The sequence below is a fragment of the Symsagittifera roscoffensis genome, chromosome 1 (genome assembly GCF_963678635.1).
Source record: "Symsagittifera roscoffensis chromosome 1, txSymRosc1.1, whole genome shotgun sequence".
Taxonomy (NCBI): domain Eukaryota; kingdom Metazoa; phylum Xenacoelomorpha; order Acoela; family Convolutidae; genus Symsagittifera; species Symsagittifera roscoffensis.
In genome coordinates this window covers 42,252,999-42,277,196 of record NC_087062.1, presented here as the reverse complement: position 1 = coordinate 42,277,196, position 24,198 = coordinate 42,252,999, and the positions used below count along the sequence as shown (strand labels likewise).

The 24,198-nt window shown below is 33.5% G+C and overlaps 1 protein-coding gene across 4 annotated transcripts; it reads left to right on the top strand.

Moving 5' to 3' along the window:
• Positions 1-1,655: 1,655 nt before the first annotated feature.
• On the top strand, positions 1,656-22,945 carry LOC134844639 (solute carrier organic anion transporter family member 4A1-like). 4 transcript variants are annotated; one of them, XM_063861433.1, is made up of 13 exons: positions 1,656-2,797; positions 9,392-9,741; positions 12,359-12,639; positions 13,664-13,820; positions 14,004-14,088; positions 15,159-15,283; positions 15,518-15,562; positions 16,494-16,538; positions 17,614-17,874; positions 18,648-18,840; positions 19,127-19,292; positions 21,881-22,053; positions 22,316-22,945. In XM_063861433.1, the coding sequence occupies exons 1-13, from the start codon at positions 2,727-2,729 to the stop codon at positions 22,752-22,754; spliced, it is 2,391 nt and encodes a 796-aa protein (XP_063717503.1). In that variant the 5' UTR covers positions 1,656-2,726; the 3' UTR covers positions 22,755-22,945. The 4 variants fall into 4 exon arrangements, with proteins under 4 accessions (XP_063717503.1, XP_063717528.1, XP_063717511.1 ...); XM_063861458.1 differs by having other exon boundaries at positions 21,881-22,021; positions 22,316-22,446; XM_063861441.1 differs by lacking the exon at positions 16,494-16,538.
• The last annotated feature ends 1,253 nt before the right edge of the window (positions 22,946-24,198 follow it).

The window sequence follows — 24,198 nt, the reverse complement described above, 5'->3', positions numbered from 1 at the left end:
TTATCTGTCTGCTCAAGTTTTCTCGGCACAGTTTCCACAGCATGAATTTGATGCTGATTCAAGTTTAAAATCAGCAAATTTAGTCATTTTGATTTCCTTTTATTTGAAAATTTATTAGCTCCGATTTCGTGTTTTAAGTAGAATAGAAATGAAAAATTTCCGGTCGCACAATATGATACTAGAGTACCTGGCTGCCATGACTAATCCAATAGTGGCCCAAAGCATGGATTGTTTCAACTACGGCTAAATTCTGATTTTAACAGTTTTTTTTAACATTGTGATAAGCAAGGGTGTTTCAAACGGGTAGTCGATTTTTCCCCCTGTAAACAACTTAGTTCACAGAATGGTCAATTTAAGTAGGAATGGTAAATATCACCCTCAGTAGATGACATGCTCAATCTTTAAAAGTTTAAATAAAACTACTATCAATTAGGTACTAATTAGGTGAAAAACTTTTCAGGCAATAATTTTTTCTTCAAAATGATTCCTTTTGAAAAATGGTGATTGTTTTTTCAGACTCGTGATTTTCGTCGTCCTTTTTTCGGCTTCCCTGATTTTGTCGATTCATTTACCGTTCTTAGATGCAATTTGTTCCTGGTACGGTTTTTTGGCTTAATTTCTAAAGCAAGGGATTTAGTTTGAAACCTTTTTACAAAAACGAAATTTCTCTTTTTTGTGAAGTTACCAAATCTGATTTTAAATAGTTTTCGTTTTTTTTTTTCATTTTTTAAACGAATTTGGTTTGTGATATCGGATTATTCAGTTTGTCTGGCTTAATTTGGAGAGCAAAATTTTTTTAATGCTTTTTGCTTCTTCTTTATAGCTAACTATATTTTTTTTCCAATTTTTCTTTTCACTTCTTTTGTTTGGACTAAAAGGTCTCAATTTTTAATGAATTGGCGTGGATAACTTATTTTGGGAGCTAAAAGCGATTGTCTAAACGCTTAAATTTTGAGGTGGACTTAAAACCTTTCTTTGGGTTTAACAGTTTTAATAAAAACATTCGTTTCGGCGCAACGTCTGTCAGCTACAAAATGGTCGTCTTTGTAAGTTTTGTTTCGATGCTTATTTATTTATCAATTGTGTTACTTCTTGGTATATTCTCCTCAAAGGAATTTTGTTCAAGAGCAAATCAAGTCATTTTGTAAAGTTTTTGATGGATCATTTTTCTGTCTATTTTCTGTCTCTATTTCTGTCGGTTAGTTTGTCATGTTCTGTATGTGTCGCATCGCCAGTAATGCGAATCTTCATTTCTTCTCTGTTTTTACTTTTCTTAAGGTACAGTTAATTCATATCCACCATTTCGGATTTTTTTCGGAATTTTCATATATTTTTATAAGAAACAATTTTTTTTAGAAGTTTTCTTATTTTTTTTTGTCGGTTCATCTGCAAGTATCGGTTTTCATTCATTTTTCTTTCGCAACAGGCGTGAAGCTCTGCTTCGCCTTTGTGTCAAAATTTATTTGCCGTTTGCTTGAGTAGCAAAAGCGGATTATTGAAATTGACCTAATATTCTTAAAGTTGCCTTAATATGTTTATACCACTCTAAAGGAATAGACTGGTGAATTGCTCGCTGTTTACTAAACAATGTTCCTCACACTTTGAGAATGCTTTAAAAAATTCAGGTAGACAGGAAAAAATGTTATTGAGCAACATAAAAACGCTCGTATTTGTACGTAGCTTTTAAGACAAAATTGTGCTCTACAAACCTATAAATTACATTAGTCTATTCAGGTAGACAGGAAACTTAACGTCGCTTTTTTAAAATCGACGAGACTTATTTTTCTATAACAGCTTATGAATTTAATTTGGTTAAAGTAAGGTGGGTGAATATCTCAGCATTCTCATATCTCGCTTTGGTAAATAATAAACTGATTACTTATGCTTCAGCTCGAGTGTACTTAATTACTACATCATCAAACTCGTATCACGCCATCAAATTCCAGCAAAGTCCCAGTCTTGGGATAAAAATTATCTTATCAGACATTATCTTTTTGCACCATTTTTATTTGCTCGGAAAGCAAAGAGACTGGAGTTCAATTCTCCTGCAGTATTCATTTGTTTTACTATATTCATGTTCCGTTATACAGTATGACGCATTGACTTATTGTAAATATTTACCTAGTATAACAATTTGTTCCGACTAGTGAGATCTATCAACATTTTCCTCCTCGACCTGGTACGAATTATCGACCTCATTGGACAGGCATTAGAAATAATTTGATCCTAATTAGCGGGACTGAGATTTTATTCATTGAGGCTCCTCATTGCCCATGGGAACAGAATTTCAAGTTTCATCAAAAAGTACAATTTTCTATTCACACTCATTTACGGAACGGGAGCTCGACCGTTAGTACTGAACATTTGAAAAGGCCAACATATCAGAGAGGCACAGGAAATTAAATGCGACTTTGAAACACTGTATCTGCACAGTTGGTGCCGCTTTGTTGTGCAAATAAAAAACACACATTCCCTTGTATACAGTTGAATTAATGAACATTTTTGCTGCGTGAGTTATTATCGCTATTTATCTGTATAGCAGAAATTCAACTGAAATTAATCGACATATGGCTCATTGACGTTTTATTATCAGCAGCCGCGTTGACAAAATCAATGCTTTTGACTATTGGAGTGGACAGAGATATTTGTTGATTCTCATTTTGACAGAAACAATCAATATCATCCATCACTCAACAAGCGAGAATTGATTGTCGTCTCGCTGGATAATGGAAGCGTCTGGAGATGCACATCCAGCAGCAGGCTCTTGCAAGGATGCTAGTGAAAAACAGGAAACATTGTAAGTTTTTCAAATGAAGGAGAATCGTTTGTTTAATTTGCTGTGTGACGATTACGAGTAAAAGGTTCAAGCTTCTTGGTTATCTTTACCCTTGTGATAAGCAAGGGTATTGCAATCGGTTACTAGACTTTGGGCACAGGACTCATCTCATGGACCCTGGACTCAATCATTCACTAGGCCTTTCTCTTGCAACAGAGATATTTTGAGCATGTTAGCATTTCAAATATACGGCCTATTCAAAATTTTTTTGTTATGTTGGTTGTAGTTTTACCAACTCGCTTTGTTAAAACTTCATTTTTTTCCTCGTTTTTTTTCGGTTTTTAGTAGGTTTCGGTATATTTTATATCAGCTTAGTGGCCCCATATTGCATCGTTTGATGAGCGAAAAAAATGTTTTGTGTGCATTTTGAGTTTTGAGGGGAATGAAATTTAACAATTTTGGCTTTGAGGGTTTCTGCTCAGACATTTTTCGTTTTTTTTTTTACCGCCTGTTAAATTTTCCGATAGTAAATTATTACATTCTATTAAATAGTTTTTTTTTGAGTTTTTTAAGTTTTTTTGGCCATTTTTTTCGCGTATTGCATCGCAAGTGGTGCGAAGCTCAGCTTTGCCTCTGTGTTAATGATTATGCTTGTGATAAATTATAAGTTAAACGGCTGGAATACTATGTGCTGGTACAGTACTCTTTAGTATTGTTTTAGTACACTTGGTGTTGCTGTTTTTCTTGCAAAAATCAATAGCCGGTGGATTATCTGTCTGCTCAAGTTTTCTCGGCACAGTTTCCACAGCATGAATTTGATGCTGATTCAAGTTTAAAATCAGCAAATTTAGTCATTTTGATTTCCTTTTATTTGAAAATTTATTAGCTCCGATTTCGTGTTTTAAGTAGAATAGAAATGAAAAATTTCCGGTCGCACAATATGATACTAGAGTATCTGGCTGCCATGACTAATCCAATAGTGGCCCAAAGCATGGATTGTTTCAACTACGGCTAAATTCTGATTTTAACAGTTTTTTTTAACATTGTGATAAGCAAGGGTGTTTCAAACGGGTAGTCGAATTTTCCCCCTGTAAACAACTTAGTTCACAGAATGGTCAATTTAAGTAGGAATGGTAAATATCACCCTCAGTAGCTGACATGCTCAATCTTTAAAAGTTTAAATAAAACTACTATCAATTAGGTACTAATTAGGTGAAAAACTTTTCAGGCAATAATTTTTTCTTCAAAATGATTCCTTTTGAAAAATGGTGATTGTTTTTTCAGACTCGTGATTTTTGTCGTCCTTTTTTCGGCTTCCCTGATTTTGTCGATTCATTTACCGTTCTTAGATGCAATTTGTTCCTGGTACGGTTTTTTGGCTTAATTTCTAAAGCAAGGGATTTAGTTTGAAACGTTTTTACAAAAACGAAATTTCTCTTTTTTGTGAAGTTACCAAATCTGATTTTAAATAGTTTTCGTTTTTTTTTTTCATTTTTTAAACGAATTTGGTTTGTGATATCGGATTATTCAGTTTGTCTGGCTTAATTTGGAGAGCAAAATTTTTTTAATGCTTTTTGCTTCTTCTTTATAGCTAACTATATTTTTTTTCCAATTTTTCTTTTCACTTCTTTTGTTTGGACTAAAAGGTCTCAATTTTTAATGAATTGGCGTGGATAACTTATTTTGGGAGCTAAAAGCGATTGTCTAAACGCTTAAATTTTGAGGTGGACTTAAAACCTTTCTTTGGGTTTAACAGTTTTAATAAAAACATTCGTTTCGGCGCAACGTCTGTCAGCTACAAAATGGTCGTCTTTGTAAGTTTTGTTTCGATGCTTATTTATTTATCAATTGTGTTACTTCTTGGTATATTCTCCTCAAAGGAATTTTGTTCAAGAGCAAACCAAGTCATTTTGTAAAGTTTTTGATGGATCATTTTTCTGTCTATTTTCTGTCTCTATTTCTGTCGGTTAGTTTGTCATGTTCTGTATGTGTCGCATCGCCAGTAATGCGAATCTTCATTTCTTCTCTGTTTTTACTTTTCTTAAGGTACAGTTAATTCATATCCACCATTTCGGATTTTTTTCGGAATTTTCATATATTTTTATAAGAAACAATTTTTTTTAGAAGTTTTCTTTTTTTTTTTTGTCGGTTCATCTGCAAGTATCGGTTTTCATTCATTTTTCTTTCGCAACAGGCGTGAAGCTCTGCTTCGCCTTTGTGTCAAAATTTATTTGCCGTTTGCTTGAGTAGCAAAAGCGGATTATTGAAATTGACCTAATATTCTTAAAGTTGCCTTAATATGTTTATACCACTCTAAAGGAATAGACTGGTGAATTGCTCGCTGTTTACTAAACAATGTTCCTCACACTTTGAGAATGCTTTAAAAAATTGTTGGAAACACATTTTACAAAGCACTCGAGCTCATACGTGTTCATCTTGAAACTTTTTTCAAATCAATTTCAGCTCAATTTTTTTTTCATCACAATTAAAGTATGATGTGTTCTTTACGAAAACAAACACGCTGAAATATTTTAAGATGTGTTAAACAGGTTGAATACTAGTTGAAATTACACGTTCACCGACAATGTACAAATTTGAAGTAGCTTGCTTGCTGTCGAACAAAATAGGTTTAAACTCAAATCAGTTGAACTTGAATTGATTGCACCATTTTTTGCCATATATAAGTTGGCCGGGGTCTTTCCTAAATTGACTGAGAATTTTTTTATAAGTACATTTTGTTGCGGCTAGTACAATTTGATACGTTTTTGAACGGAATGCGGAATGTTGCTGTGAAGAATAATGCTTTTTTTCAACTACACTTTTATCAAAGGCCCGACTGTGCAATGGTTTAATGCAGAAAAATTTTTAGAACGAAAAGATTATGAAACTCTGAGCTCGATAAAACTAACCGTTTCTTAAGAAAGAAAGATTTTTTGATCATGCATAAATTGTCTACAGCAGTTTTTTATTAGAGTCTCGGTAAGATTTTGGTCTATTGTAGAAAGAGTAATAGCTGAATATGGTATATGGCTTAGTACGAACGCTTTGGTAGTCATGGTTTTCATTCTGCCAGGGATGTTTTCCCTAACTGTATATAAGGTATCAACTCCTTGCGCTACTTTTTTTACATGCTGTTGATATGTTAGATCCTTATCAATGAAAACACATCAGTTTTCACTTGGTTTTTCAGAGTCGATGAACGCAGTGAAGACTTTTAAATAGGTCATGATGATTTTTTTATTTGTATTTTGTTTCAGAAAAAAAACTTCGTAAAAAAAATGCTTATATGTTTATATTTTTAGGTATATCTGCAAATTTAGTTCTGTTTTTGCTTAAAGCTAGGTAAATTGCGCTCTCCAGTTCGAAAGCCGTAATGGCGCAAAACAACAAGATCGTCATCTAGTTTCAAAAGTGGTATTTAACTTACAGATTTCCCAGTCGAAAAAAGTTTACCTATTGATACAGTTTTCTCAATTTCGGTTATTTTGGTCACAAATTGTTAATCATAAATTGTTCTAGAAATTCGAAAAGACTTAAAGCCTTGTATTTTTTCTTTCAAATTCGAAAGTTGAAACTTTTTCAAAAACAAATCAATTATTTTTTCTGGTTTCTTGCGTTTATTGACTATTTTCTAACTGTTTATTGGCAATGTTCTAATTTTTTCCAACAAAGTAGGAATTGAATTACCCTGAAGTAGTTTATAGTTCATTTACACAAGCAATGCTTGTGTTATAGTGTGAACTATCTTTTTTTTCTAACCTAATTAGCAAATATTGATGGGACGCAAAGATTGTTGCGATAAAATGTGTTGATTTTGATCACTAACCAGCTATTAAAAACAGCCAATGCTAAAGATTTTAACGCAGACTATTATTGTTCCGTCTTTTGTGATGAAAGTAACGGAATATTTGTGCACGGGGTGGTTTTTTTTCTTCAGACAAATTTCGGCTTTGAACTAGCAATTTTGACGAGATTTTTATATCAATCAAAAAGTATTGTTGTCCTGAGCTTAAATGTGGAAAGATATTTCACCTGCGATTATTTTTCCTAAAGTTATGGGAGTTAAAAAACTGCCATTTTGGCCAATTTGAGACAATTAACGCGCGATATATTTCGCGCTATTAACGCGTAAGCGGAGATTTAATCCGTCAAAGAACTCCTTTCACTTTGGTTGAAGGAAGCTTAATTGCCATAAATCATTTGTTACTAGGAGCGAAATGTATCACTTTGTTCTTAATATGGCGCGTGGGTAGATGATTTTCACAAAAAATCTCAAGTTAAAAAAGCTTTCGTTTCAATTTCATTACATTTATTTTTTTCATGTTTTTTATTGCATGAGTTTTCATGAGTTATATTTGTTTTTTTTTTCAAATTCACTGGTACTGCTAATGCGTTATAATTGGCGTGCGCGAGTTAAGAAATTTTGAAGACTCAAAGTTTTATTCATTCAGTTTTTCCCAGCAGCGTTATTGGCCATATTTTTCCTTGTGTATGCGAAATGCAACTTCGCCTCTGTGTTGAGTTTTTAAAAAAAATTCATATCATTTCCTTCATAAAGTTTTCAAGAACTTCTTCAACTTTTTTGAAAGAATTCTTAAACTACCGAGGTCAGAATATTTTTTTTCTACTTTCATAGCAACGGGCTACCCTTTTTTCAATGTTTCTTTTTCATGAAGTGTACAAATGATCTGGATGATTTTGATTGATTGATTTTTATCTATGTATATTGAATAACTTAGCATTTGTTGGTTGTTGTTGGGACCATTAAAAATTTGGAGGAACTTTGTATTCAGGTGGGTTTTAGTTTTTATTTTTTGTTTTCCACGCAAAATTAGCTAGCACAAAAAATCATTGGAATAGGTCGAGTGATATATCATATTTAAGCCCTTTCAGTTAGGACTCTAACCACAATAAAAAATTCTGTCAGTGTTGAGAAAAACCAGTTTGAAATTTTCGGTCTATTTCAAGCTAATAAGGTGAGCGTGCAGGCTTACAAGAGCTTATTTATGCTTAATTTAAACCGTGAAAACTTGTTTTAGTTTTAGTTAGTTTTTAGGAGTTGTTTAGCGCCAATTCGGGGAATCAAAAACTTCATAAATCAAAAATTTTCTGCATCAAAATTTGAAAAACTTTTCAAATTTTTTGAATTTTTTAAACGATTTTCTTTTCGTTTTTCTAGTCATTTTTCTACAAAAGCTGTTTTCCATTTGGCCTATTTTGCTATGAATGACGAATATCCCTAAGTTCTTCTTTAAAGTTTAGATCTTTCTATTTTACCCCGCAGAAAAAACCACACTAATTAGAAAAATCCGTGCTCTTTTTTTGCATAGTTTCAGAACCTGGTTTGTTACATTTTTGAAGTCAAAAACACAATGACTTCAGAGCAGCAAGAAGCTTTTATGAAACTAGTAAACAAATTTAAAATTGAAATTGAGTGAACCGTTTAGCTCCTGAGTTTACAGACCATGCTTCATTTCTAGTTAACAAACAAAAACATCAAACATACGGAAACGTGTCGAAATTTAAACAAAAGTACTAGAAACAAAAGATCGATATATCATAATGCCTAAAAAACCAAAAAATATATCAACAAATTGGAAGTATGATATAGAAGGTTTTATTCATCTCTGGAATTAAACTTTTCAGACAAATAATTTGTTATCTGCTAGCGTAATTGTTTTTTGACGAAGTGTTTAGTTCTAGGTGAAAACTTGACCACTTCTATTTTTTTGTATTTTTAAGGTTCAATGAAATAATTCAATTGGGATCTTTGTTTGAGTGTGACCAAAGTTTATCAAAACTTTTTCCTGAAAAAACAACCAAAAAAATGTCATTGTTCACGCGCAATTTTGAAGTTTCGTTGTTTGACTTTGGTTTTTTTGCAAAAGCGAATTTGTAAAGTTCACAAAAAACGTAATCAAATTTTAGTTTCGAAAATGAAAATAAGTTGTCAGATTTTAAAGCGGAATAAAATTTTACATAATGATCAAGGTTTCTCTAATTGGGTTAGTTGTATCAAACAAGTGCCAATCATAAATTATTCTTGAGTTTCGATGAGCTTTAGGGCAATATATTTTTTTCTTTGAAGTTCGAAAGTTGAAGTTTTTTCATAAATTGAGTCAGTATCGTTTTTCTATTTGCTTGCTTTCATTATTTTTTTTCCAGCTGTTTGCTAGCTTTGCTTCAATGCCATTCAAATCACGACTAAAAGAGCATTAGTGATATATATAACGCATTCTATTCCGATGATTTTTTGTGGTACCTGGTTTTGCGGGGAAAAAATTTAAAACAAAAAACTAAAACGCACCCGAAGATAAAGTTCCTACCCACTTTTAGTGGTCGGAACAAACAGCTGAAGCACGCCTAAAGACAAGACAAAGTGCTTCCTCACTTTCATTGGTCGAAACAGTATTTTTGGCCGCGAATTTCCTTCGAGTAATATGAAACGAATTGGATTGTATTTGTGACCGATGTGTTATCGACCACAATTTTTAAAGCCTGTATTTACCTGGATGTCATTTCTTTCATATAACAAATTGAAATCAGTTTTGCTCTTTATCTGTCATCAAATAATTAAAATGTAACTTGAAATTTATGTTATCTTGCATTCTGTAGGCTGAGTCGGCGTAATATTGGCGCAATTGCTCAGCTACCGTCAGTCGAAGAGTTTTCAAAAACTTCAAATGACTCGAACAAAGATAATGATCTCACAAAACCATCATCGTTCACGTCTCTTCTGTCAAAATCCAGGGTTGAACCTCTAAGTGCTGCTAATGGTGCAATGCCAACTGTCGAAAATGACCGGCTGCCAAATGATGGTCATAACAATAGAGGAAGCGACAAATTGTCAAGAAATGAGAGATTCGGCTGGCTGAGATTTCGGCCAAATTTCCTTCAGAAGTTTAACAGTCCTGTCGCAATGCTCATCTTCATCTGTCTGCTAGTTGCAGTACAGGCTAAATTGGGCAAGTTTCATTATTTTGATGAAATTTAGTTTTTATTTAAAAATATCAATCAAATCGGTAACCTTTCGACGAGCATATTTTTTGAAGATAATTTGACATCAGTTGTTTTCTTTGGGGTATAGCATGTCCTAGAACGTTGTTATTATTGTATCAAAAGCATGCTCCGACTGTCAGCGGAGCGGTGCTTAGCATCACTGGTGATTCAAAAATTTAAGCCTATATTCTGCAAAAAAATGACGATGTGAAAAAACTTCTACAAATTATTTGCGTTTTATGAAAGAGGTTTTTAATTTTAAGAGTAATGAACCTAGTGAGTACTCTCATATAAGTCTTGGCGATTTTTTTGTATTTTTTTTTCAGGAAAAGTTTAAGAATTTGTTCACGCTCAATTTCGATTTTTTGCGGTATGACTTTTGATTGCTTTTTAAGTTCACTTCATTTCCTTTGTTAAAAGGAAGGTAAACTCCACAGCAAAAGTGTCAAGGCCACGAAAAACATGATCGACTTCTAATTTCGAAAATGGAATTCATTTATTAGATTTCCTTGAAAATTTTTTTATCTATTTCCTAGTTTTCTCAAATTGGGTCAATTTTATCAAAAAAAAACACCAATTATAACTTTTTGTGAAACTCAAAGGGTATATATTGCTTATATTGCTTTGAGGGTATATATTGCTTATTTAAAATTCAAAAAAAGAGGTTTTTCAAAAAATAAGTCTTTTTTCTATTTCCTTGCGTTCGTTACACTTTTCCAACTGTCAGTTGGCTATTTTCATGAAACATTTCGTAGAACTAGCTTTTTTCGAAACATAGATCAAATCGAAACACAGACTTTTTTCATGCAAACAGCTTGCTTAACAAAATCAGTGAATCATTTGGTCGGCTGTTTTTTACGTCAACCAAGAGGCATATGCTTATGTTGATCATGTGTATATTTTAAACACCCAATCTATTCGGAACTTGTTTTCTAATGAAAAAGAACGAAGTGAGTTTCATTCAGGAAAAGTCTTTAAATGCTTTAGTAACCATAATAGTTAAGCATACATATCAATGAATTTTGAATGTAGGTAGGTATATGTGCTTTTTTTGAGTATCATTCAAATTCATTTGCTAAAAAGTTGACAAATTGAGCTCTTCTATCACCACAACGCAAATAGGACGGAAAACAGCAATCGATTTCCAGTTTCAAAAATGGAATTTGATTTTATAATTTCCAGCAGAATAAAAAAAATTACACATCAGTCTAGTTTTCATAAATTGGGTTAATTTATCATAGTTTTGAATCGTTTTTGAAATGCAAAGACCTTTAACCTGATAACTTCTTCTTCGAAACGCGAAATTGAAAAACGTTCAAAAATTTTCAATCCAATTTTTTTGGTTTTCTTGAGTTCTTATAAATTTTTCTAGCCTTCTGTTGGCTATGTTTTATCTTGATTTGTTTTTAATAACTCTGATTTTGTAAAATTTCAGTTTTTTATTCGCTTCAAAGATTTATTCGAGTTATACGGTTTCAACAAACACTCCATCGACTTGATGATCTCCTTTTGTGTCGTTTGAAGGGTAAAAGAAATTGTTTCCTAAATTTTTCAAATTCAAAATCCAACGTTCAATTTTTTCATGATACTTCTTTTTTTGGCTTAACGGGCGTCTCTCCAATTATAATCGGCTGCGTATTTGTATTTCTTGAAATGTTTTTTTTTTGTCTCAAAATGACAAAATTAAAGACTAGAGCTCAACGTGTTGTATTAACTTCTGTCGACTACCTTACCATGTTTTTTTTTGCGCTGTATCACGAATTGTGCGAAAACTCCGCTCCGCCCTTGTTTGGAAAACTTATTGAATTGGGCTAATTGAGTTACGCAAAACAAATCTCAAGTGCAGAAGACTCTTAGGAGTCAAAAACGGTCCTTCAATTTTATCAGACTCGTTTAATCCAGTTATCAAAATTTAGTAGCAAAGTAATAGATTTTGAGCTGTTAATCGGTAATTAGAAATAAAAATTTACCAAAAAAAGCTTAAATTTAACTTCGTAAAAAATTTCATCGCAAAAATTTCCATTCAAAACTTTCATTGTTCCATGATTAAAACGCCAAAACTGTTAAAAGTCGAAAAATTTCAGCGAAAACTTTTTGTAGAACTTTTTTGAATGCGAGCTAAAATTCAATTCAAAGAAGTTTAACTAAGTAAAATGTACATAAAAGAGGAAACAATTCACTAAAATTCTTTTTTAATTATAAAATAAATTTCGTAAAAATCGATCTGCGAAAAGCATCGGAGAAAAATGAATTATTTTATTATCAGTTTTAATAATATAGCCAAAGCGCGACATGTATAAGAAAAAGCTATGAAATTAACTGTTTTCCTTTTGATTGAATTTCACCAACGACCGGCTATTTTTATTATTAGCGGCAATACCTTTCGTTACAGTAAGGCAAGTTGTTTTGATTAAGAAAAATTTAGTGCTCGATTTGATGAAATTATTAATCGCAATTGCAATTGCAATTGCAAGTTTTGGACCCTTATTCAGCATAATTGGAAGTTACAAAAGAAGTTCATTCAGTTTATTGGAATCCAGGGGATAAATTATAATATAATTTTTAGATTTATGAATATTTCAGTGAGTGGCTTTCTGAACACGTCACTGTCCACGATAGAGAAAGTGTTCGGACTCAGTTCGACGGAAAGTGGCCTCATCATCAGCACCTATGACGTGGCCAGTCTCCTCGCAGTTATCCCAGTCACCTACTTTGGCCAGGCTGGTAGAAAGCCCAGGTATCTGGGGGGAGGAGCGGTGTTGATTGCGGCGGGATGTTTTGTCTTCTTCCTGCCAGAGGCATTCCGAGATCCATACACATGGTTGACGGATGATGAATTGCAATATTGCTCAAGTGAAGAGAAGGTTAGCTAAATATGAAGAGCATATATGAGAAGGTTAGCTCAAGTGAAGAGAAGGTTAGCTAAATATGAAGAGCATATATGAGAAGGTTAGCTCAAGTGAAGAGAAGGTTAGCTAAATATGAAGAGCATATATGAGAAGGTTAGCTCAAGTGAAGAGAAGGTTAGCTAAATATGAAGAGCATATATGAGAAGGTTAGCTCAAGTGAAGAGAAGGTTAGCTAAATATGAAGAGCATATATGAGAAGGTTAGCTCAAGTGAAGAGAAGGTTAGCTAAATATGAAGAGCATATATGAGAAGGTTAGCTCAAGTGAAGAGAAGGTTAGCTAAATGTGAAGAGCATATATGAGAAGGTTAGCTCAAGTGAAGAGAAGGTTAGCTAAATATGAAGAGGCATATATGAGAAGGTTAGCTCAAGTGAAGAGAAGGTTAGCTAAATATGAAGAGCATATATGAGAAGGTTAGCTCAAGTGAAGAGAAGGTTAGCTAAATATGAAGAGCATATATGAGAAGGTTAGCTCAAGTGAAGAGAAGGTTAGCTAAATATGAAGAGCATATATGAGAAGGTTAGCTCAAGTGAAGAGAAGGTTAATCGAATCGTCACTCCAGATTATTTGAGATAATTCTTGGTCTTATGGTCTACAAAAACTTAGTTTATATATAATCAATATATATATATTTTTTCTTTTTTATTCGGTTTCTTAGCATAGTTTAAAGGAAATCACTAATTAGTCTGCACAGCTGGGTGTATTTTTCAATTGCATCGCTGGCAAATCTTAATATGAATAAAGAATGATGATGATGATTGCTGGATTTCGTGGTAATAGTCGCATGGTCATGAATCACTTAAAATAAAACTGTAACCAGATGTGATTCATGACGAATCAATCAAACAACCAAGCACAGAAAAAGTTAATGGATTTGTTTGTGGCAATTGTTATTCAGAAGTTTCTGTCAGGTTGCCAATCGGGTTCAACTATTTTTGAGGCGAGACAAAATCATTGTGTAAAGTTTCTCTGTGTTTTAGAACCAGGAGTGTGCAGACCACAATTCGAACCACAACCTCAAGTTCATCTTCATGGTGGGCACTCTCCTCATTGGAGTGGGTGCCACTCCTGTCTACACTCTGGGGGTAGCATACATGGACGAGAATGTACCCAAGGCCAAATCCGCCTTATATCTAGGTACTTCACTATCTAGGTACTTCAGTCTAGGTATTTTATTCAAAGTCATGAAACTTGAACAAATACTTTTTCATAACAAGCTCTAACAGCGTTTGAAAATTGTCCAAAAGCTTTATAAAAATGTAATCCTAATGCTTGAAGGAAGGATAATGAGTGAAAAAGTGAAAAGTAGCACTTTTTCAGGTATATTCTACACGATTGCAGTTGTAGCTCCAGCTCTCGGCTATGTTCTCAGCGGTCTCTTCCTTAGAATACCCATCGATTTCAAGTAAGTTGTGCAGTGAAAACTATTGTTGTGCAGTGAAAATTTTTTTCATTCACAAATTTGTAGCGCAATGTGTTTTTTGCATCGCAAGTTTTGCTTTTAAGTGCTTTGTTTCAAAAATTTTGAAATTAAATAGGTTTGCCAATTGGCAGAAATTAGGAATATTAACAGAGAGGCGAAGCGGAGCTTCGCAAAACTTGCGATGCAAAAAACCCATTGCGCTACAAATTTGTGAATGAAAAAAAGACAAGTCAAAAAATAATTCTGAAAAATTATGTTGGAAAAAATTACTTGAAAAAATCACTTGACAAAAGTTGAAAAATTACAGCTACAAAAACTCCATATTTGTATCAGATGAAGTTAATAACAGCCACTAAAAATGGAAATCATTTACCGAGCAGCAACAAAAGCGACAAACTTTGGATCAACACCTGTTGAGCCGAAAACAAAACTGTTGTCATAAAAAAATTGCATAAAATTTAAAAGTTTTTACGACCCTTCCAAACTGAAACACATAATCCCTAACGAATATTTTTGCCCTCGAAATTACGCAAAATAAATTGACTAAGTCGATATAGCATAAATTGAATCTGTTTGTATATTCAAAAAAAAATTTAAAAAAAAACTCAAAATCAGACATGGTAAAATAACAATTTTGGGAAACTTCATTTTTAGTAAATGCTATTTAAATTAAAACAAAATCCATGGTTTAGAACGTAAGCCTACCGGATAAAAAATGGCGTTTTAAAAGGGAAAATGAACCGACCGAAACTAGAAAGAAAACCACGAGCCCGAAATAAAAGTGAGACATTTTTTTGAAAAAATAATTACAACCTGAAACTTGGCCAGATAATTACAACCTGAAATTCCAACCTTTGAAAGGCTAATTACAACTTGAAATTACAACCTGAAACCAGAAGATCATCTAGAAGTGAAGATCCTCTACAAGAGGAGATCCTCCTCTAGAAGTTTGGACAAAATTGTTTACGGGAAAAAAAAGTCATGTACCCGATTGCAATACCCTTGCTTATCGCACAGGTTAAAAAAACAATAAAACGAAATTGTTATTTCAGACACTGGAAGGTAGACATTGAGGACCCTGGATGGGCGGGGGCGTGGTTTGTTGGTTTCCTCCTCCAGACCCTTCTAGCTCTACTCATAGCAATACCACTTTTGGGACTGCCCAAGCGCATTAAAGGTAAAGCGGATTAAAGGCATTAAAGCCAAGCGCATTAAATTTAAATTTTCAAGGCCTGATTTTCTGTTGGCTCAAGAAACAAAAATAAGTTTCCATTCAGCTACCATGTAAAATCGCTCCAACAATGAGTCATTTTAAAGAATTTTTTATGCCTGCTTACGAAACAAAAACTGATGAAAACATCATATTTGTTCGCTTCTTTCGAATCGGGGATAAAAAGTTTCGTTTGACCAGGGAAGAAGACAGAAAAGACAGCCGCAACTCAGCCATCAGATGAAGGTTTGAGTGGTGAAATAGAGACCTAGTTGTAATACTTCATTGTTAATGTTTCATTAACCTCATTGTTTGATAGTTAGCATTTATGTACAGCCTAGATTTCATTTTGAAGATTCAATTAACGTAATTCAGATTCTTATAAAGATCGTGATGATTTTTTTTTCGTTTTTCAGGAAAAGTCTTAAAATGCTTTTTTAGCTACAGAAAGTGCATTCACTTTTGTTTTGGGTGAATAAGAATTCTAAAACTTTTGAAGAGTCTAATAGATTTGAAAAGTTTTATAAATTTGAATAGTCAAATAGATTTCACTAGTATAACCAAAATGAGACTATAATGCAACTACTTAGTCTATTTGAATTGAGATAGATGGGGTTTGTGGGAAGAATCCCCTAGATAAATAATGCAATTGCATAAAACAAAATAAACCTTTCGCATATGGTATAGACTGAAATTCGCATAGACTGAAATACTGATTGTCTGTACATTTATACGAGCAAATCTTTTCAAACCTGGAGCAAAAATTTTCCCGTTTAATTTTCTACTTAGCCTGCAACCTGTTTTGAGATGGTGCAAAATTTTCACATAATATTAACAGTTGACTGTTTTTGTTCATTTTCAACTAAGTCAAGCCCGAATACATTTTTTTGTTAAGACCTATATTTATTTTCAAGAAGTTTTGACTTTTTGTCTGTTTTTGAGTCAGAAGAGAAAAAGTTATCAATAGAAATTATAAAAATAGTTAATGTGGTTGGAACAAAACATGCTTATGATTTCTGACAGCAAACAAGATTTAGGTCAGGCATTAATATAATGTAGGAAATCTTTTGCGATGTAAATTGGTTTAAAAAAACGTGGCACTTAAACCGATTGAAGGGATAAATTTTTATTTTTAAAAGTTGAATTTCGAAACGGTCTTTATTTTTCGTTTGACCAGGGAAGAAGACAGAAAATACAGCCGCAACTCAGTCATCAGATGAAGGTTTGAGTGGTTAAATAGAGACCTAGTTGTAATACTTCATTGTTAATGCTTCATTAACCTCATTGTTTGATAGTTAGCGTTTATGTACAGCCTAGATTCCATTTTCAAGATTCGATGAACGTAATTCAGATTCTTATATAGATCGTGATGATTTTTTTTAGTTTTTCAGGAAAAGTCTTAAAATGCTCTTTTAGCTACAGAAAGTGCATTCACTTTTGTTTTGGGTGAATAAGAATTCTAAAACTTTTGAAGAGTCTAATAGATTTGAAAAGTTTTATAAATTTGAATAGTCAAATAGATTTCACTAGTATAACCAAAATCAGACTAAAATGCAACTATTTAGTCTATTTGAATTGAGATGGATGAGGTTTGTGGGAAGAATCCCCTAGATAAATAATGCAATTGCATGAAACAAAATAAACCTTTCGCATCTGGTATAGACTGAAATTCGCATAGACTGAAATACTGATTGTCTGTACATTTATACGAGCAAATCTTTTCAAACCTGGAGCCAAAAAAATTTTCCCGTTTAATTTTCTACTTAGCCTGCAACCTGTTTTGAGATGGTGCAAAATTTTCACATAATATTAACAGTTGACTGTTTTGTTCACTTTTAACTAAGTCAAGCCCGAATACATTTTTTTGTTAAGACCTATATTTATTTTCTGGAAGTTTTGACTTTTTGTCTGTTTTTGACTCAGTAGAAAAAAAGTTATCAATAGAAATTATAAAAATAGTTAATGTGGTTGGAACAAAACATGCTTATGATTTCTGACAGCAAACAAGATTTAGGTCAGGCATTAATATAATGTAGGAAATCTTTTGCGATGTAAATTGGTTTAAAAAAACGTGGCACTTAAACCGATTGAAGGGATAAATTTTTATTTTTAAAAGCTGAATATCGAAACAGTCTTTATTTTTAAAAGCTGAATCTTAAAACAACTTCAAGCAACAGTCAATATGAATTTGAGTAGCTAGTAAAATTTTTTTAAACTTCTTAATTTCAATTGATTTTCAATTTTTTTGTGAGCTATGATAACGCACTTTTTCCACAAATGCTCCTCATATTCTTCAGGTGCTGAAAACATTGAAAGAGTGGATGAGACTGCGGTTCAAGACGATGCTCCGAAAACATCTTTAGGATTCAAGGACATCAAACAGTCTCTGAAGCGGCTCCCTATTTCTATTCTGGGGTTCCTGAAGAACGTGACGTTTATGCTGCTCATCATGCACGGAGTGTGTGCCTACTTGGTCATCAGTGGTCTCGCTACTTTCCTCCCCAAGTACTTCGAGTCCCAGTTCGGACTGTCCTCAAGTGATTCTGCGTTCATGGTCGGTAAGTCATTCGGAAACGTGCGCATGAAGTACGACGTTTTGCACCTGGATAGCAATAGACACTTTTGCGTTGAACAAAAAAAATGAAATATGTTACGACTTTTTCACGAAATGAAGAGAAAGAACTATGGGCAAAGTGTTTTTTTTTTTTGCCCAATTTTGGGTATCGGAAGGAACGTTTGGAGATGTCAATTGTGGTATCGTGTTAAAACCCTTTCATATGAGATGTTTATCCATAAAAAATAATTCTAAAAAGTTCACTCGGTCGAGAAAAACTGGTCTGAATAATTTCGGTTTTCATGCTAAATTAGATAATTTGATCATGAAAACACATGAGAGACTGAACTCCAAATTAATTCTAATTCAATTTTAAGCTACGTTATTATAGCCTTTACTACCACACATTTTAGCGTTTTTCGCCTTATTCGCTCGCCTTTTCCAGAAAAAAAGCAAGATTGTTAGAAAAAAATTTTTTAAAAATATTCTTGAAGATTTTCGAGGATTTACTTCAATTTTTGAATGTCTTTTCTTGAATCAGAGTGGCTGGAAACATAATGAGCCACTTGGGAAGCAACCGGCATCCTTGCTTGCCATCGTCGCTTAAGTTGTGACGTCCACGCAAACGTGGCTAAACTGTCCGGACAGCCTGGTGCCGTGCATATGTAATGAAATTCGACATTAGAACTCTTGGTCAACTAAATATAGTTTTTGCCCGCTAGTTTCACCATTAATTTATTTTTTTCTCTAATTTGCAATTTACGAAATTCAATTCAGGAAGTCTGGCCATTCCAGCAGCTGCCATAGGCACACTTGGCTCTGGCGTGTTTCTGAAGTACAAAGACTGGCCCTGTGTGAAGGTGATGAAGTTCGGCATGGGTGTCCAGATTGTGGCCCTGCCTTTCCTCTGCTTCTTTCTTTTCTCATGTCCCAGATACAGTCTAGCTGGACTCAACGCTCCCTATAATAGGTTCATATCTAACAAATTAGATGCAATATTTGAGCTTGAGCATCTGAATGCGTCAAAAACTTATAAAAGGTTCTACAGTTTCATCGAATGATTTATACAAATGGCACAAAATTGAGCTATTGATACGATTCAGTTAAATTAGTTTCTTCATCTGCGCCTCAAATGTCATATTTAGGGTACTGCTTTTTGTGTTTTACGTGTCTAGATGGTATCGACTGAGTGATGTTTTTTAATGTATCAATCAGACACCGCAGGTTCATAATACGACTGATGGTACTGTTCGTAGATCGGATGCCACTTCAGAGAGTGTAGCAGGTGGCATTGGCTCCTCCAAAGTGGACTTCGACTGGGAGTGTAACTCGGACTGTTCCTGTGATTATGTCTTTTTCGACCCCGTCTGTGCTGAGAATGGTATCACATACTTCTCACCCTGTCATGCCGGGTGCTACAATGTTAGTACAATTGCAGTTCGTTCTTTTATATCGGCGTTCGTTTTATCGTCGGAATTTGGGTGATTTTTTACGTTAACTTCAGCCGGAACCTCTAGAAGTAAGGAAACTCCAATCATGTTCTTAGCAGCCATCGTTTACTTTCTTTTTCATTTAAAACATGATAGGGATAATGAAATTACAGTTTGAATCCATCTTGTAGATGTTTTTAATTCCATCTTGTAGATGTTTTTAATTCCACCTTGTAGATCTATTAAGAGTTAATGAACGTAGTTTAGATTATTAAATAGGTCGTGACGATTTTTTTCTTCTTCAGGAACAGTCTAAAAATGCTCTAATAACAAACGAAGTGCATTCTTAGTTAAATATGAGATATGAATGTCCTTAACACAGTCGAAATTCGTCCGGAGAATAAAAAAAACCCGGGGAAATAATAGAAGTGCATTTGCTAATTGATTCACTTCAAACAATTTATTGATTCAATTTTCTCAAATTCGCTTAGTTTTTGTCAAGAGTCAATCGACGTAGTGACGACTCATGCATGGGTCGTGATGGTTTTCTTTGGTTTTTTTCTCACAAAAAAATCTTGACATTTGTTCACGCTTAAGTTTGATGTTTCGTGGTTTGGCAAGCTCCACTATCAAACAGCAAAAAATATCACAAAAAACTTGACCAACTTCTAATTTCCAAAGTGGATTTCTATTTTTCAGGTTTCCAAGAGGAATAAAAATGTTGCCCATTAATCTAGTTTTTTTTTCAATTGTGCCAAGTTCATCAAAACAGTGTCAATCATGAATTGGTCTTAAAATTCAAAGAGCTTAAAGGGCAAAGCTTGTGTTAGACTATGAACTATCTTTTTTTTCCAACCTAAGTCGCAAATATTGTTGCGACGCAAATATTGTTGCGATAAATTGTGTTCATTTTGAAAGTGTTCATTTTGATCAATAAACAACTAATAAGTACAGCCAATGTTAAAGATTTTAACACAAACTATTATTGTTCCGACTTTCCTAACGAAAGTAACGGAATATTTGTGCTCGGGGTGTTTTTTTTTCTCCGGACGAATTTCGACTTTTGAATTAGCCATTTTTGATGAAATTTTTTGTAACATTCGAAAGGTATTGTTGTCTTGAGCTTAAATTTGAAAAGATTTTCTTTTGTGATTTTTGTTCGCAAAGTTATGGGGATTTAAAGATTGAGAATTTGGGACAATTAACGCGCGATATATGTAGCCCTCTTAACGCGTAAGTGGAGATTTAATCCGTCTTCGAAATCGTTCCAAACTGGTTAAAGGAAGCTTATCTGCCAAATTGATTTATTAATGGGAGCCACATTTTTTACTTTGTACTTTATATGGCGTGTGGGGGATGATTTTCATAAAAAACTTCAAATTTTAGAAAAAAAAATTTTCATTTTTTTTACATTTAATTTTTTAATGTTAATACTGCTCCATAAACCTTAAAAAGCAGTCGGAAAATTCAGGGCTTCGCCCTGATACAGCAGTCTTGTTTCATTTTCAATTTTACTAGAAATGTCGTCTGCAATTTGTGGCAAACTAAAAACATTTTGGAGAAAATCAGACAAAGGAATTAAATTGAATTTTGAAATGTCTCAAATCAGTTTGATGCTTTGAGAATTTTCACTCAATTTATTTAATCAAAACGTTTGTAGGTGATATCACGTCAAAATGAATTTTTTATTACCACCATAAAATATGAAAACACACCATAGAAGATCTATTTGACTAGACGTTTTCATATACAAGTTTTCTAGCTTTCCATAATATGCCAATTTGAAAAAGTTAATGAAGCCAACTCGAAAACCGTCTGGTTCATCTTCTTTTTCATCGAAAAACTACCTCAAATGAATGAAACGACAATGTTTGATAAACGTTTCTGATGTTACTAAGGAAAAATCAACCATGGCGCATTTTGAAACCATTGCAGATTTCAAATTGTGTAGGAATTTTCGCTTGAGTTTAAAATGAGCTCAATTATTATTGTTCCGACTTTCGATGCCAAAGTAACGAAATATTTGTGCTCGGGGTGGGTTTTTTTTCATCAGACAAATTTCGGCTTTTTAATTAGCCATTTTTGACGGAATTTTTTTATATCATTCGAAAGCTATTGTTGTCCTGAGCTTAAATTTGAAAAGATATTTGACTTGTGATCATTTTTCGTAAAGTTATGGGGGTTTAAAGATTTGGAACAATTAACGAGCGATATATTTCGCGCTATTAACGCGTAAGCGGAGAGTTATCCGTCTTAAATTGTTTCAAATTGGTTGAAGGAAGCTTATTTGCCATAATTGGTTTGTTACTAGGAGTGAAATTTATCTTTTTGTCTTTAATATGGCGTGTGGGGGGATGATTTTTGCAAAAAAATCTCAACTTAAAAAAATCATTTTATTTTTTAATACATTTATTAATTTTTTCATGTTATTACTGCTCCATACACTGCTTTATAAATTGAGGCATGTTATTTGGATTTTTTTTTCAAATTGACTGGTACTGCTAATGCGTCATAATTGGCGTGCGTCACTGAAGAAATTTTGTAGACGTTCACATATATTCATAGATTGCGTCGTTTCAGGAGGATCTGTTGCAGTGTAAGTGTCTGTTATCACCCAATGGGGACTACTTGAGTGCCTCTAGAATGATCTGTGAGGAGAACTGTCCCACAAGGAAGTTGTCTTACACTCTCTTCTTCTTCATGCTCATGGTCGCATCTATGGTCAGTGTGCCACACATCACCTGTCTTCTTAGGTAAGCAATACAGGCTGACAAAAACAGGGGACTGGTTTTCAATGTACGCTTATAAGTTAATCAGTCGGCAATTGTTTGACTAGTGATTCACATATTTACATTTTGATCCACTGTTGTAGATATATAAGGAACATCAGCCTTCGCAGTGCGTTTGAAGAAAGATTTACATTAAAGGTTTTTTTTATTTATGTACGAAGGAAAAAACTGATGTTTGAAAACTGAGAAGGTAATTTTGAAACGCTCAAGTTGCTTCGATTTTTAGGGTAGTTCCAGACAGTCAACGTAGTTTAGCCCTCGGACTCCAGTGGGTGTTTGTCCGACTTCTCGGAACCATTCCTGGACCAATCATAGTCGGCAAAATATTTGATAGTACCTGTCTTTTATGGAATGAGAGCAAAGCATGTCACGAGTCTAGTTTTTGTCTAAGTAACGACAGTAAAAAGTTGGGCTTGTACACATTTCTATACGCTATCTGTCCAATGTCAGTGGGTCTGCTATTTCTATTTTCGGCTGTCAAAACTTACAAACCTGCTAATGATTTGTTTTCACTTGGAGAAGAAAATCAAAGTGAGAAACAGCAGGAACAAAACATGGGAACATCATTAGAACCAAGCGGGGTCGATAATCCGCCTAGGTTACTTTTCAGCGTCGAGAATGACTCACCTCCTGCTTACGACGAACTGAGCGCAGAGCAGAGGTAATTGGAGCATAATCAATTTTTCGGCTGTTTTTCTCCTTTGAATTTGGTAACTTATTGACTACTATTTTAAGCTAGTCTAATATAATAATTGCTGAAATAATAAATTTTATTTTAAACATATCAATGCCAAATAGATTACTTGCTAAAATGAAATTTTTGCTGTGAATAATGATGGCTACTAAATAAAACTTAGTGAACCAAGTTCATCATTAAACTTTACATAAGCCTTTTTTTTTTAAGTTTCGATTGCGGACTGATTTGGAGCTGTTGCTGAAATAACTAGCTGCTTGTTCCAACATCATGAAAGGCTTTTTAGATTAGTGATCTTTCACTCATTTGGTTTTTCTAGGTTATTTCTTTGTCAATTTTTCTGCGTTACTTTCTCTTTATAATGACAAATGCAAGAACAAATACTTACAATCGATAAGCATTTTTTGGCAAATTCATTTGCAACTATCACTTCTCGAAAATTGAAAGTGAAATTAAGCAAGTATAATTGAAATTTATACCACAACCAAACTTTTCTTTTCGTGAGCTAATCATTATAAGGTAAAACTTGATTGAAGAGTGAATTTGAATTATACATGCAAAAAATATTTTTCAATTGTCCAGAAATTAGAGTTGCCGGAAAATGTTACCAAATTTTTAAACGATTATAAATACTTGCTCTCGTAATTATAAACATACACACACGCGGGCGCCCGCACCCAAACAAATTGATTTAAAAAATACCTAGCAAATGAGTGATAGATCACTAGGCTCAAAAGCATTTATTTTATGCGCAAGCAAGCAGCTGGTTATCTCAACCACAGCTGCTAGTCAAGCGGGACAGTGTAAACAAATCATTTTGAAAAATCACTTCAACGTCTGTTAAACGATCTATTTGAAAAAACATATCATGATCCCACCAAATGATTTGCTTATTGATTCACTTCAAACAAGTTATTGATTCAATTTTCTCAAATTCGGTTAGTTTATTAGTAGTCAATCGACGTAATGACGACTCATGGATTGGTCGTGATGGTTTTTTTTAGTTTGTTTCCTCAAAAAAATCTTGAATTTTCTTCACGCTTAAATTTGATGTTTCGTGGTTTGGCAAGCTCCACTATCAAACAGCAAAAATTTCACAAAAAAAATGTGATCAACTTCTAATTTCCCAAGTGGGTTTCTATTTTCAGGTTTCCAAGAGAAAAAAAAATGTTACCTATTGATCCAGTTGTTTTTTCAATTGTGCCAAGTTCATCAAAACGGTGTTAATCATAAATTGGTCTTGAAATTCAAAGAGCTTTAAGGGCAAAGATTTTTAAGTTTTATTTTCAAAAACAGAAGTTTTTCAAACGACTAGTAAGCTTTTCTGTTTCCTTGCGTCCATTGATTTTGTTCCAATTGTCTGATAGCTATGTTAAAAAATGTCAATCAAAAACTATTTTCGAATTTGAAAAAAT